This window comes from Danio aesculapii, chromosome 12 (assembly GCF_903798145.1).
Source record: "Danio aesculapii chromosome 12, fDanAes4.1, whole genome shotgun sequence".
NCBI classification, from domain to species: domain Eukaryota; kingdom Metazoa; phylum Chordata; class Actinopteri; order Cypriniformes; family Danionidae; genus Danio; species Danio aesculapii.
In genome coordinates this window covers 11,533,994-11,548,977 of record NC_079446.1, presented here as the reverse complement: position 1 = coordinate 11,548,977, position 14,984 = coordinate 11,533,994, and the positions used below count along the sequence as shown (strand labels likewise).

At 34.5% G+C, this 14,984-nt stretch overlaps 1 protein-coding gene across 1 annotated transcript; it reads right to left on the bottom strand.

Moving 5' to 3' along the window:
• Window positions 1-438: 438 nt before the first annotated feature.
• On the bottom strand, window positions 439-13,604 carry tut1 (terminal uridylyl transferase 1, U6 snRNA-specific). The gene is made up of 10 exons (XM_056470031.1): window positions 13,451-13,604; window positions 11,845-12,035; window positions 7,890-8,096; window positions 7,695-7,809; window positions 6,025-6,149; window positions 5,154-5,380; window positions 4,928-5,037; window positions 3,412-3,534; window positions 3,158-3,250; window positions 439-1,855 (listed from the first exon to the last, which is right to left on the bottom strand). Exons 1-10 carry the CDS (start codon window positions 13,524-13,526, stop codon window positions 729-731), a joined length of 2,394 nt encoding a protein of 797 aa, XP_056326006.1. The 5' UTR covers window positions 13,527-13,604; the 3' UTR covers window positions 439-728.
• Between the last annotated feature and the right edge of the window lie 1,380 nt (window positions 13,605-14,984).

Here is a 14,984-nt window from a genome sequence, read left to right as displayed (position 1 = left end):
ATTTGTAAAAAGTATTTTTTGCAGGGTATTAAACTGCTTTATTCACATAGATTAGTTTTAGGATCGTTAATAAATGTTTTGACAAGATTTAAAATAAACTGACTTTCAATTGAGGAATACAAATCTGTATTTCTACAGACCAGTATATTCATTAATGTTAATAAAGAATGAATACTGTATTAAACACATTTTTCATCACTTGTTTGTGTTAAATACATTAACATTATCTAAAGGACCTGTTTTGTAAAGTGTTACTGATAAACTGACTAGTTGCTCATTCACTATCATTCACACCAACTAACCACAGAACTACAAATCCCAACCAGTTTTAAAGAAACAATGTTCAAACGCACCAACACAATATATGTGGTTTACATTTTGTCTGTACATTTTCAGAAGAAAATGGGCCCCATTTTATAAAGAAAGCCAAAGTCAAGGTCTCAATCATACAAACCGTCAGTTTTAATGTGAGTGCACACATTAATTCTGTTCACATTATAGAGGCAGTCGTGCCAAAATCATCAGGAATAAAACAAAGAAAACTTATTCGAACAGAAAACAAATCTGAAGTCAAAACATGCAAAAAACAAAAGCCTGTATGTTGTCATATTCTCAGAACAGAAATCTTTTTTAAAAGGTTTACAAAGTCAACCTTTAAACTCTACTTAAAAATCTCGAGTTTATAAAGATTTTAATCAAATTAAATTTTGAACAAGCGAAAAACTAAATTACGACATATCTGTAATGTCCTCTGCCCTGCTCATGATTGTCTCTGCCATCTTAGGCAGGAAGGACTCCAGAAAATGGAAGAAATCTTGAAAGACGCCTGTAGTATCATTGCTCGGGTGGAAACGGAGGACAACCTTAGTGCTTTCATTCCCTCCAACAACCTCAGCGTCCACTTTGAACTCCAACGCATCGTGAAGTTTCTCCTCTTTCTCCACAATGCTCTGCGTCACCCTGCTCTCCATATCAACACAGCCTCCTTCAGGTTTGGATGCCTCATCGCTGATCTTCAAGAGATCTCTCCGCACTTTCCGTCGGCCTGCCCAAACACGGCTCCTCTGAGTCCAAGTCCAGTGGAGTGGCTCTGGGTGCTCCAGATCAACATCTAGTCTTTGTCTTTTCGCTTGTGTAACGGTGGAGGTTGATGGACCTTCCTCCACTGAAAGAGGCCTCTTCTTACCGGCTTCACCTTTCACTTGAACGCTAGTATCTTCTAGACTCCGGTTATTATTTACCTCCATTTCACTTCCACTTTTATCAGTTTTGTCCAAACTTTGAGTCTCCTCTGTGGGTGAACACAGTAAGATTTCATTAAACACCTTCTGCACAGTAGAGCAGACCTCTGCAAACCAGAGACCCCGAAAATCCTTCCCAGCCAAAGCCAGCTGGGCACGCAAGGATTCTGGGAGACTGGCTGGCTTGAAAGGGATGCAGACTTCCAAAACCTTCTCAGCTCTGGGCTGTGAAGCGGCTGCAGCTTCGCTCTGCGGTGCAAAGAGTCGCACAAGGCCCCAGGATTTGCCCTTGGCTGATTTGCGCTGGTACTGCAGACTGCGACAGTACTTCTCAGCCTCGCAGCACTCCCTCTTGAAGTTCTTCTGTGTTCGCTCATTAAGGTTTCCCGCCACATTGTGGTTTAGCTCAAATGGATCAAGGACATTCATAGGGCCCAGTCTTGGAGCTGAAGAACGCTTTGGTTTGGGGCTAGAGGCATCTGCAGTTTTTAATGCTTCCATGTCACTTTTTAGGAAGTCTGTGATCGGCAGCACGTGGCCATCTCTCAGAGACACCACTGATGCAGGGAAATCAAACTTGGAGTAAAAGATGAAGAATCCAAAAAGCAAAGTGCCTGAGGGAGAGGAGATGGGGAGAGTTATAATAGAGAGAACCACACCATTCGCTTGTCCTTGTTCCACTCTGCCTCACCAATGGATGATGTAATGTACATAATAAGGCCAGTGTAATGATGTCTGTGCAAGTGCAACTGAGATCTCAGGAGCAAAGTTTGTGGTAGTGTGCAAAAGTACTGGCCTTTACATTGAAATGTGATAGAGTTTCAAAATTAGCATTTCAAGAGTTCACACTCAGCTGATGATTGATTCTAAAGCTTGTTTGGCATGCTGTCTCGGGAGAGAGCTCTGAGCTCATAAGATCCTCGAGCCCGGGGCTCCCTCCCATTTGCAAGGCAAGAGGGGAGTTTGAGCTCAGGAAGATCTTGAGAACTCCCCTGCTGTAGTAGCTTATGAACAGATAGTGACTGCTCTTTAGAGAGAACTACTTACTAGGAGCACATCTATGATGGCGATTTGGATTAGTCGATTTACTTAAGTTGCATGTTTTTGGATGGTGGGAGGAAACCGGGGAACCCAGGGGAAACCCACGTGAGCACAGGGAGAATGTGTAAACTCCGCACAGAAACGCCGGCTGGCTTGGTAAGGACTAGAACCAGTGACGTTCTTGCTGTGAGGCAACAGTGCTAATTACTGGGCCACCGTGCCACCCATCTAGGAAAGGAGGAAGAGTAGGGGTGGAAGAGGGGATTCTTCAAAACGAAGATGGCTGTTATATGGAACTTAGGGTATTTATAGTGGCCTAGGATGCGGGACCAGCCACAAACACTCATAAGCACGTGATCCTCTCTAAATTAGTTTATAAATAAACTTAATAAACTATTATATTATTATAAGTTATAATTATAAATATACACTAAAATTAAGCCTGTTTTTAATCTTGGAAGAACCTGGTTAAGGTCATACATGCCTTTATCTATTCTAGACTTGATCACATTCAAAATTTGACTATCAAACTCCAAATGGTGCAGAATGCAGCGACAAATAAAATTAAAATTTCTTCCTGAGGTAGATTTCCATAAAGACGTTATCATGCAAGTTGTACATTTATAAGTTTCTTTAGAAAAATTCACTCCATCAGGTTATAATTTTTTGGCATAAATGCAAATGAGACAAGAACAGAAGTACAGTTTAACAATCTTCAAGCTAATTGGAAAGCTGAAAAAATAAAATAAAATAAAATAAAGCCTCTTTCCCAATTGTTTTAAATAAAATATCATATTACTTTTACATGACCAAGAGTTTTGTCATCTTAGTAATTATAAAATGGATGTAACTATAAGATCATATCTGGTACTTACAGAGATCTTCAGTGTTTCTGCTGGGCGGTACACTAAAGGGCAGGCTAGGAAATGTGCAATCCCATTCCTCAATAGCACACTCTTCTTCCTCACCTACACAAACAAAACAATGTTGTTGCGTTAACTGCTCATCTCATGCTCGTATGACAGAGATAATGCTCTCCCTGAATGTAATACTACTTCTGCGTTTAATATTTCTTTAAATATAAAATATATTAGAAATCCAAAATAAATAGTGGTCCTGGTCAACGCACAGGCCATGTTCTTGAGCTGATTGACAGAAGGAAGCACAGGAGGGTCTCGATTCTGAAGGAAGAAGATCACAAGCAGCGTAAGAGCGTAATTGTTCAATAATGGACCTGGACCGGACAAGTTCCCTATGAAAATAAACAAGGTTTTATGGTACATACAACTTACACAACTTTAACTGCCAAGAAAATTCAAGCATATATAATCTTAAAATAATATAAAAGTAGTTGTGTTCTTAACAAATAAAAACATTTTATGTGCAAAATTGTGTAAATATTATTGTCAACTAAAAACATTTTAAATTATTGCCTCATTTTCATCTACTGATGTTAAAAAAATAAAAATAAAAAAAAGTTCATGAATTGAGTTAAATTTTTGTTCTTATATACAGCAGTCAACATTTTAAGTTGATCAAAACTTTTCATTAAAGTAGTCCTGAAACTGCTGAACAACACCCATTCTTGCTTTTTTTATCCAAATGCTGACTACTGTATACAGACAGAAGGTTTACTGCTGTGCTACAGTGGTGTATTATCACCTTAAAGTACTGAGAGTTATGATTTGTGCATTACTATTACATTACATATATTATTATAACTATTATATATATATATCGATAAAAACAAACTTTAGCTCTAAAATATGTGTTCATGTATGGCAAAATGTTTCAAATTTGCAGAATGTGTTTTAGACACACAGCCCCAATCCCAATTCTATTTTTGTACCCCTACCCCTTCCCCTTGGCCCTTGAAACTTAGACGGGTGTAAAGAGAAATGGGACAGCACCTGCACACTTCATTATATGTCATCTTGATCTCTTGGTTCATATGAGATCAACGACGGCAACTGCTGTAGTTATTCCAGTTGCGTTATTTTTTGGTATTTATCTTCAGGAAATCACAGAAGGCAACAATATCATGTTATTATAACAATAAAATGTGGCAATAAGCTCGTAACTGTACTGTGTATTTACACGAAAACAGCATTAACATTATAGCGGACACTGTAAAAAGCTCCTTCCCAGCCACTAGACTTTTCTGACAGGGTATTCCAGTGTCATCGAGTGTCAGATGTGAAAAGTATGTTGTTGCACAGTTATACAGGAGTTATTATTATGGATTATAGATCGCGAAATTCAGCGGTTTTTATTTTAGGGTAAAATACAAACACCGTTTTGAATGTATTAAAACATGTGCTTGTTTGTTGTAAAAATTCGTAATAATGACAAAAAAATACTAATTTGTGGATCTCCTTACTTCAGTGTGCAGCCATGTCGCCGTTATAAATGGTGAATTCTGGGAAATTTTTGTACGCCTTGGTTTCGAGTGTGGTCCTGAAAAATCTCTGTTTCAAGGGGTATCTATCCCTTCCACTTAGCCCTACGTCTTCAAGCTAAAGAGAATTGGGACACCACTACCCCTTCACGTGAACGAGCAAAACGAGGGGTAAGGGGAAGGGCTAAGGAGTAGAATTGGGATTGGCCCTTAATAGACGCTTAATTGTCGTATACAATTGTATTACCTGCTAGTTGTTTCTGCTTAGCCCATAAACGGATGGTGTAGACTAAGGGTCGGAGTCTGGAGTCAATACCTGAACACAACTGCAGAAATGTTGTGTTCCTTACAGCCAATCTGGTGCAGAAATAGAAAGACATTAGAGACACAGATGTCTTCTTGGATGTCACAGATGCAAAGTCTACTACAATCTAGTGGAGTTTTTCACTTCACAGTCAGCAGTCAGAAATCACCTGTTGTTGATGGTGATGTCTCCTTGGAGGTTGAGCTCCTTGTGACTGAACTTGACCACAGGAAGTCGAGCAGTGCTGAGCGCCTGTACTTTGTGAACACCAGGAACGCACTTCCTCAATATAACAGCAACCAGCTCCAAAATTTCAGCAGGAGAGGCAGTGGACAGGTCAATGTCAGACAAAATGGAGTCTTCAGAACGACAATCCTCAGACTGGTTCTCTCCTGTCTGGTGAATATTGGACGTTATACACATTGATAAAAGGTTTGATAATTTGTTAACATGTGAAGTGTTAAAGGGTTAGTTCGGCCAAAAATAAAACAGCGCTCTTAAAAATATTGCTCTTATTTTGTTCCAATCCTTGGACATCTTCGTTCATCCTCAGAACACAAATAAAGATATTTTAGATGAAATACAGGAGCTCTCACATCCTCCATAAACAGTAATGTTCATGAGACAATCACAGGAACCAAAAACATAGTTAAAACATTCTGTGTGGCTCAACTATAATCCTACAAAGTTCGGAGAACACTTTTGTGTACCAAAAAAACCCTGTTTTATAAAACTATCTTATTCACTTTTGTCTTCCTCATCGGGGTGTGTGTTTACTAAGGGCACACTGATCTGATGTGGAAAACACAGGTGAATCAAAGGGGTTTTTAACAGTATTTTAGCACAAAAAGTGTTCTAGGAGCTTCATATGATTACAGTTGAACCACTGAAGTCACATTGTTTTGGGTTGCTGTCTATGGAGCAAAATGGTGTTAAAATGTCTTAATTTGTGTTCCAAAGGTTTGGCACAACATGAGTCCGAATTATCAATAACAGTTTTCATTTTTGGGTGAAATAACCCTTTAATGTAGCTAACATACCTGTTCGGAAGACTTTGCACGAGCTTGAAATACTTTGGTGTTCTCAAGGTCAAGGAACAGATCAAGATCGCATGAGTGAAGCCCAAATGTGTTCACAGAGGATCCAAAGGGCACAATTTGGCATTCTGTATAGCAAGACACAAAATATCTTTCAGAGAAATCATTTTAACATCACTAGAAAAAAAAAGGGGAAATCAATTTAGAGAACAAATGCTGCTAATGAAAAGTGTGCGATCACAATCCAATTCTGCACCGATTCAAGTCACAGTTAATCAGCAGACATGGGTCTTTTCTTCTGTACTGTTATGTACATGAAAGAAATAAACATGGAGTATTGGTCGATTCAGTGCATCGGCTGTTGATTCGATTTTAAGTGTTGCAATGAAAAGTACAAGCAGATGAACATGATCTAGTATAATTCATTGTAAGAGAATTCCAATATACATCTCCATGAGGAACATACATTTTTTTTATTGGCAAAACCCTTAGGTTTAAATATAAACTTTAATTCCTGAGATTTTAAGATAATATTTCAGTGATTTACATATTTGCTGATGATTCGAATGATTCAAGTACATAGATAAATATATTGCTTTAATTTAGCATCCATATAAAGTGCTGTAGAACTCAAAATATATGTTGTGGCAGTTTTATCAAACTTGTTTGATATTTTATAAGATAAGCATTTTACTTAGTAGCTTAAATTTAAACTGCATAAAACATATTTAAACCTTAAACTCAATATTACATTCAAATTGCACATTCAGAAATGACAACCTGTGTTGAGTAAGTTATTATTAATTTTATTAAAATAATAAATTTACCAATTACATAATTCAATTGTAATTTTGTAATTACTGTCTGAATAGTAACTTAATTATGCAAAAAGAAAATTAATTACTCAATACTACTTAATATTCATATAACTCTAAAAGCATAGACAATAGACTTTAAATTTGAGTCGAACAGGAGCTTTTAGTTTTATTTATAAATGTTAGATATTATATGCATTAAATGTTAGAAATTAATGACACCATATTTCATACACACCACATACTGACTTAAATTTCTTGCTAATTGATTTTTTTTCTTAAACATTATTGTGGACCTCATTTAAACATGACGTTGGAGCAGTTATTTTTTTATTTCGTTGCATTTGCAAGATACATTGACAATAAAGGTTCATTCAATTTAACTCAATTAAGCATGTGCAATTGTTGGACAAATCTAAGCATTAAAAATTGGATTATTATACAAAATATCTAAACAACAAAAACTATATGTATACAATAATTCTGCTCCTCTGAATTTATACCTTACATTTCCTACACTTCTAATTTCTCCATTGATTTTTCTAAAGCATGTGCAATCTTGATAAATGTAACCTCCATCAGAATTATTCTGCACAATATATTTGCATAACAAAAAATGTAATCTGAATTAATTTATACAGATCGGTTGAATTTATTTACAGTATATTTACAGTGAATTAATCCCATTTGTTAGTTTATTAGCAGGAAAGTAATTTAATTACAGTAACTACTTACACCCAACACTGATCACAATGCACACAGAGTGTACCAACTCAATTTAATTTGATTGATTATTAGCTTTGTCATAAAGAAACCCCCTGTCTAAGGATAAGAATGCAGTTTCAGTCAAGAGCAGACCTGGAAAGAACTCTGTGAAGACTTCCTGCAGCAGCTGAACAAGAAGATCTCTCACTTTCTTCTCGTTGTCCTTCAGCTCCAAACTCTCCACCACTTTCTGTATCTGCTCATTTACCTTTTAAACACAAACATTGTTTTAGGAAAATGTAGAAAACGCTTATCTTTATGCTGTGTGCATGTGAAGCACTCTCTTACAGACATAGCCTTGCAGAGCTCAAAGTTGAGTTTGTCCAGGCTGATCAGGGTGTTTTTGCAGTCTTGTTTCCCTCTGCTGGCCAACTTGAACTCTTTCTTCTCTCTGGGTTTGACACGGAGCTTGAGTCCATTGAGCTGATGCTGTGGTTGTGCCAGAGTTGTCTGAACATCCTGAGACTCTGAGAACTCAACTATAGCATACACACCCTACACAGAACAATAACACTGTCATTACCATCTACATTATACGTATATTCAGCATCTAATTTGACAGGCACATTTCTAAGGCATCTAAAGTATTGACAACATCAAATCTCAATTCAATGCATGCCTTCTTTCATAAGAGTAAGACCTTTGTTTGTTTTTTAATCAAGCCAAATGTCTTTTATTATAATATTTATTTATTATAATCAGGTTTAGGCACGAGAGTCTTTGTTGTAAAACTTATTATATTAAAAGTAAAAATATGAATAACATATATTCTAATATTACAAAAAGGACAAAAAGTTTGAAACATTTTTATTGAATCAATGTAGAATACGCATTTCAAATCTATTTTTGAAATTAGGTTTTTGAGGAATGTTAATTTGTACAATTCTAAATCATTATTGTATTGCAGCGTTTTACAGTGTGTTTTAATCTTAATACTAAAAGTAATATTAAAGTAAAGTAATGCTATGCTTTTGAAGACCTCACAGCCTCATGTTAGATATACATTTCTGCAGCTTTTAGGTCTCCAAATAAAACGTTTGTTTCCTTGAGAATGGGGTCCATACTATAGCATACTATGAGACATAAAAATGAATTATGTATCATAAATATGACTGTCAACAAACTTTATTTTTTATCTAAATGTTCAATAATGTCCCATTAAAAATTATTTCACAGGATTTTTTTACACACCAGCCTTTACACAATTGTACATGATTATGTTTTTCCAAAATAGTTTTTGCAACTGTTTATATGGTCTATATGGTTTATATGGTTTTACAAATACTTATCATCACAGCCACATCTGTGAATTCCCTAAAATACTATTCTGCAGTCTTCTGGCATGTTTAGTATCTGCTATTTTGACCAAAGGGATATTACAGTGACCAAAGACTCAGTAATATTACCTTATCTACCTTCGACATTACACTTCCGTTTTGTTTATGGAAGGCTACTTTGCATAGGACACTCTTAAAAGTATTGCCATGTTCACAATGTTTATGGGCATAATCAATCAATCAATATAACAGAGTTAATATAGAAGGTAGGTGTTGGCCACAGTATTTTGGGATCATTTATTTAAATTCAAGTATTAAGTGATTTAAAGTATTTTAATTCACTAATTATAGCAAAATCTGGCAACACTAATGAGTCAAGATGTACCTCGTTTTCTTTATTTCTTGTGCCATGCACATGCATAATTAAAAAAAACTATGTACCTTACTTTTTTTTCAAATCAGCTCTCATAGAAGTTTGGTAAATTTGGTATTTTTTAGGAGTTAATTGGGCTGTTCAGGGTTTCTGTAAGGAGTTTTTCGAATAACCCAGTTGGAAAAGATTTTTGTTTGCCCCATCAAACTTTTCTACAATAATTAAATAAATTTACAAGAATAATAATTTAATAATTTAAAAAAATTATATTTTAGTTAATTCTAAGCAAAATATTTTAAATATTGCGTCAAAACAAGCAAGATCTAGTTATATAAATACATTTTTTTTCAACAAAACCTTTCTTAAAAATAAAAAATTGAAAAAAAGTTTTAAAGGCTTTAAAAACTATAATAAACTAAATGTATGCACAACAGTCTGTACAGTCCAGTTTCCTCAGCAGTAAATACATGTAGAACTTTAAAAATTAAATTTTGTTAGGAACGTAATTAAACCATTATGGTAAATAGAGTTTAAAAAAAAGTACATTCTTAAATAAAAATTAAATTGTGGGTTAATGTATAGTATAGTCATGTATAGTTAAAGCTATACGTGAACAAAGGAAAATTAAGACATGTTTAAAAAGATTTAAGGCCTACAACACAATATTTTAGCAAATTTAAGACTTTTTAAGGCCTAAAATATTTTTTTGAGATTTAAGACACTTTAAGACTTTAAGACCTCGTGGACACCCTGCTGTAGAATGCTGTGATGACTTCTGTAAATTACTACACTCTGCATATACAGAACTGAAAACTAAAAAATAATTTTATGTTGTTTTTTTTTTATTGTATGCTCACATTCACAAAATATTAACATCAAAATGTATAACTGCATTACAGAGAGTGTACAGTCTTAAAAATGGAAAGTAACAAAGAAATTAATATAAAAAAAAAACAAATAAATAGGTAAAAATTAAAGAACAGTCACACCATTTTAGAGCAGTCTTTAGGTGTAGGTTGTAACAAAAATTGTAAATGAATGACAAGGATCCTGTATTAATTTAAGAGAGCTTTTATGTATTCCCAAAATGACAAAAAATCTGTCCGATTTTTTATGTTTGTCATAGGTACGTTTTTCTAATAGTAACCATGCAGCAATTTGTGATATCCACATTTTAAAAGATGGAGCCCGTGATGCAGAGTTCAAGTCTCAAAATACATTTAGCTAAATGTACCAAGACAATAAATAACTGGAATGCATCTTTTTCAAACAGATTGTTCACATTAAGATTTAATAAATACAAAGCTGGGGTCATATCAAAATTTAGCTTAAGAATATTTTCCACTACCTTATGTATTTTCTTCCAAAATGGCAAAATTTGGTCACAGTCCAAAAAACAATGAATGAATGTACCTTTATCTTTTTATACATTTGAAACACAAGTCTGTGGCATTGGCAAACATTTTCTTAATACGTATTGGTATAAGATATATCCTATTAAAAAAATGTAAAATTAAGCTCATGGATCCCAAGAGAGGTACATTTCGGGTATATTTTAATCGCATACAATTTAAACTTCAATAGTTTGACCAATATCCTTCTCCCAAACATCCTCAAGTCCTAGCCAGGTAGAAGTGCAATTGTTAGACAAAATGTCATATATCCTTGTTATCAATCGTTTTAAACAAGATGGATTCAGTAAAAGGTGTTCAATCTCTGTTGTTTTTAAACAATAATAAAAAAAACCCTAAACATCCATATGCAGGCTGTGATAATCTTTCTCTATTTATCTTTTTTCCAAGTCAGGTCAAAATTAATACAGTGCTTGTTTGCAGGGGCAGAACTTCCACTGGGGAAACTTTTCAAAATCTTCTTTGTGTCCATCCCCAACTTTCTACGCCTCATCATGGCCACAGAGGAGCACAACAGAGCAGGGAGTCTGCCTGTGTTAATGTGTGCGCTCAATAACTTGGTGTGCACATTATAAAAACAAGTTGATGAAAGTTCTATTGAGCAGGTATTCAAGTTGAAATGATTGCTTCAGAAAGCAATGAAACGCCAAGCAGAAACAGATTACTATGTCAAATCAACATGGATGAAAAAATGAGAGTTGCTTGATTCATTATTAGCTCAGGTCAGAAAAATCATACTTTCTAAAAGACAGAATCTGGCTACACCTGTTGATGTTAGTCTAATGTTTAGGAATTTGTGGCATACAGAAAATTAGCACCAGGAATTACATTTTGTTCTTTAACTGGTGCATGAAAGACAAAATAATGCTCAACATTTTCACATAATTTGACTGCTGTCTATTTACAATTAATATAAAATAATAATAAAGTTCATAAAGTTTTTTTAACCCTTTCAGGTTAGTTTTAAATTAAATTTACCCAGCCTATTTTTCCTGGATTTTTAAAACTACAATACTCCCTAAATATATTTAAATGCTGGCAATGGAATAAAAAAAAAAAATCCCCCATTTTGTGTCCCTGCCATGATTTAAAGTTAGAGCCTTTTACAGATTAGCAAAACAAATATTAAAATATCACTAGAAAACTATACCACAGGGGGTAAAGGCAGTGTGTGTGTTAACCTTCTGTTTGTCCATGATGACATCCGTCACCAATCCAAACTGTTGGAAATACTCCTTCAGCTCAGTCTGAGAGGTGTCTGCTTTAAAGCCGCTCACAAACACACTGTTTTCCTCCTGAGCTTTCCGCTGAGCTCTGAGGCGCAGGAGATGCTGGTGTTTCTTTCCTTTAACATGATCTTCCAGACTGGGCCCTGAACAAAAACACTCCAGTTAAGTGTGAAAATAAACAATTGGGGTAAAGTTGGTTTTATATTAGCACATTCAGACTTTCTCCTTAATAATATAGTTTCAGAAAAGCATTCTTCTAGTCAAATTCTGAATAGGGAAATCATTAGCAGCCAATGACTATCAAAGTACAACATTGTACACAGTCAATTAAACAGTGCTAATATTTTTTTTTGAAGACATACCTGCGATTTCAGACCAAATATTCAAAGTAGCGTGGTAAACTTTATACTGGCTCTGTCACGAGTTGTCACTGTTCAAAATGAACTAGTGTGCGAATATAAACCAACATTTTCTCAAAAAACAAACATCAGCGGAGTAGTACACATGGGATGATAACTGTTTTCAAGGGATACCATGGTTTGGAAAAGTCAAAGTTTTAAATCCGCTAAAAACCTGTCAGTGTTTTCAAACTATTATGTTTAATTTACCAAAGTCACAAAAGTGGCACATCCATAATGACACTTTTTCCTCATAAATGCAAAAACGTTAAATAAAATGGAGTCAATCATGTTTGTTCTATAGAGAGCCAACTCTTATCCTTTAGATTAGCATCGTTTCTTTTGGGTTGTGCAGTTTAATTCACAGAATTTCTACAAAGTATGTTGTATACTGCAAACTCGCAGACTTTTTTGTCACATCTATAACGCATGTTTATTTTCATGTTTTATTTTCTCATTTAAAACATAAAAATTTTCACATGTTGATATTATTCTGCTACCATAACTCTGTGGTCAGTTGTTCTGAAAAGTATAAACAGAGGTTTTAATGTAATAATAACATATACTGCCTATGTGAATTTTTTTTTAAGATTTTACTGCAAATGTCACATCCACATTGCTCATATATACATTTATTGTGTTCAAATGGGAGAAAAGTTTCAGTTTTTTACCCAGACGTTTAATTATGAACATGAAGAACATATTTTAGAGCAGTAACCAAATATGTATGTTACAAATATGTAACCACAATACCGTGGAACCGGGATATTTTTTATTATGTTATAATATGATGTTATTATATTTTTATTATGTTATCATATCATCAGAATCTTTTTCCGGCCCATGCCTAATGAGTAGTAAAAATGTCAAAACAGGGAAATTGACGAACAGCAAGGATTATGTCAAGATTTCTGCATTCTCTTGATGATTACCATGTAAAGTTAAAGCACAGTAATGTTATGTACAAGTGAAATTAACCAGAAATGAGTACAACAATCAAACATGAAACGTTAATGTTTAGTTTAACCGAAACGCCAATACACATTCCCGCAACTGCATACATTTTAGTTGCATCATTGTATTGTAACGGGTTTTCTGCTTTTAGAAACGTGTTTCACTTGTGTTGCGCTGGTGTTAGTTTGTAGATTATTGTTACTTACTGTTAGGTATATTAACATGGCAGAGGTTGCAATTAAATCCCTTTTGAGTTGTCTGGATGTCTTTGTCGAGCTCCATTGAGAGACTGTGGTGCTACTTTTGAAGAAGAGTCTGAGCTACAAAACACAAGTCAAATCTCCCTCCATGATGTTCCGCTGCGTCCGTCGCTCAATTCGTCCAGCGGAAAAGCTAAGCGGTGCAACTGTGTTCCGCTCTTTGGAGCAAAAGGTTCTCAGAAAATATGATGAAGTGAGTGGCACAATTTAATTTCTGCAAATGTATGTACATTCTTCGTCTCAAGGAGGTAGAATACATTTAAAATTATAAAAACAATATGAATGTATTATTTTTTATGCATCGCTTGAATAGTTTTAACACGGTTTGCAGAAGACAACAGTTAGTGCAAATTTCATATACCCAAAACATATATTATACGCCATATTTGGAATAAGAATGGTTTGATTAAACACTATATTTAAGTGCAGCCCCAAAATAATAATTGTCATATAAACTTTTTTTTACTTGCTTATCCTTCAAACCCCTCATGTATCAGCAAAAGTTGAAATCTTTTAATAAATTATAAATTCAGCATAATCCATTATTTATATACTTTAGCAAGTGTTTTCACATAAATATGATGCTGAGAAGCAAAGAAACATTCTTTCACACATATTTTGAGATTTTATGTTCAAAAAAGCTATTTGAAACATCAACAGACACCTTACTTGCATTTAATTTACTCCGTTTATAAACTAATTTTAAAAATTTTGTATATTTGTAGTCAACCACAATCTGCAGTCCACACCTGCCCATTTTATACCAGTCAAACATTGGATTTATAGAAGATATGCACCATCAAAAATGCAATGTTTTATATCAGTTAGTAGCACCTGGTGTGATTCTGCATTAGCCAATAAAGTTCAACATCTGAAACGCTCAAATAAAAATGACAGAAATGTGCTACTCGAGTAGTCACTTCATTATTTAGGAGATAGGATACTTTATGTATATATATATATATATATATATATATATATATATATATATATTTACAGGACAAAAGCTAATGAAATGCAACATTTTATACTGCACTTGGTGTCATTAGATAGTGTATGTGGCATGTGGACAGTTGTAAGGTTGTGTCTTCTGCATGTAGAGTTGTAAGGTTGTGTGTCTTCTGCATGTGGACAGTTGTAAGGTTGTGTCTTCTGCATGTGGAATTGTAAGGTTGTGTGTCTTCTGCATGTGGACAGTTGTAAGGTTGTGTGTCTTCTGCATGTGGACAGTTGTAAGGTTGTGTCTTTAGCTAGTTGTTGTGGCCAACAGGTTTTACACATGTAGATTTTCAGCAATCATTTTTGTATTTTTCCCAGAAAAAGGTATGTCATGAGTAAAATGCTACTTGCATCTAACTAAAAAGTTGTATAATTACTCCAGGTTTTTGGAAAGCAGCCATTCATTTGCTTTTTTGATGAAACTTTCAAAGGAAATTCTTTATAAAACTTTATAGTCAATAGGTTTAATGATCAAAGAATG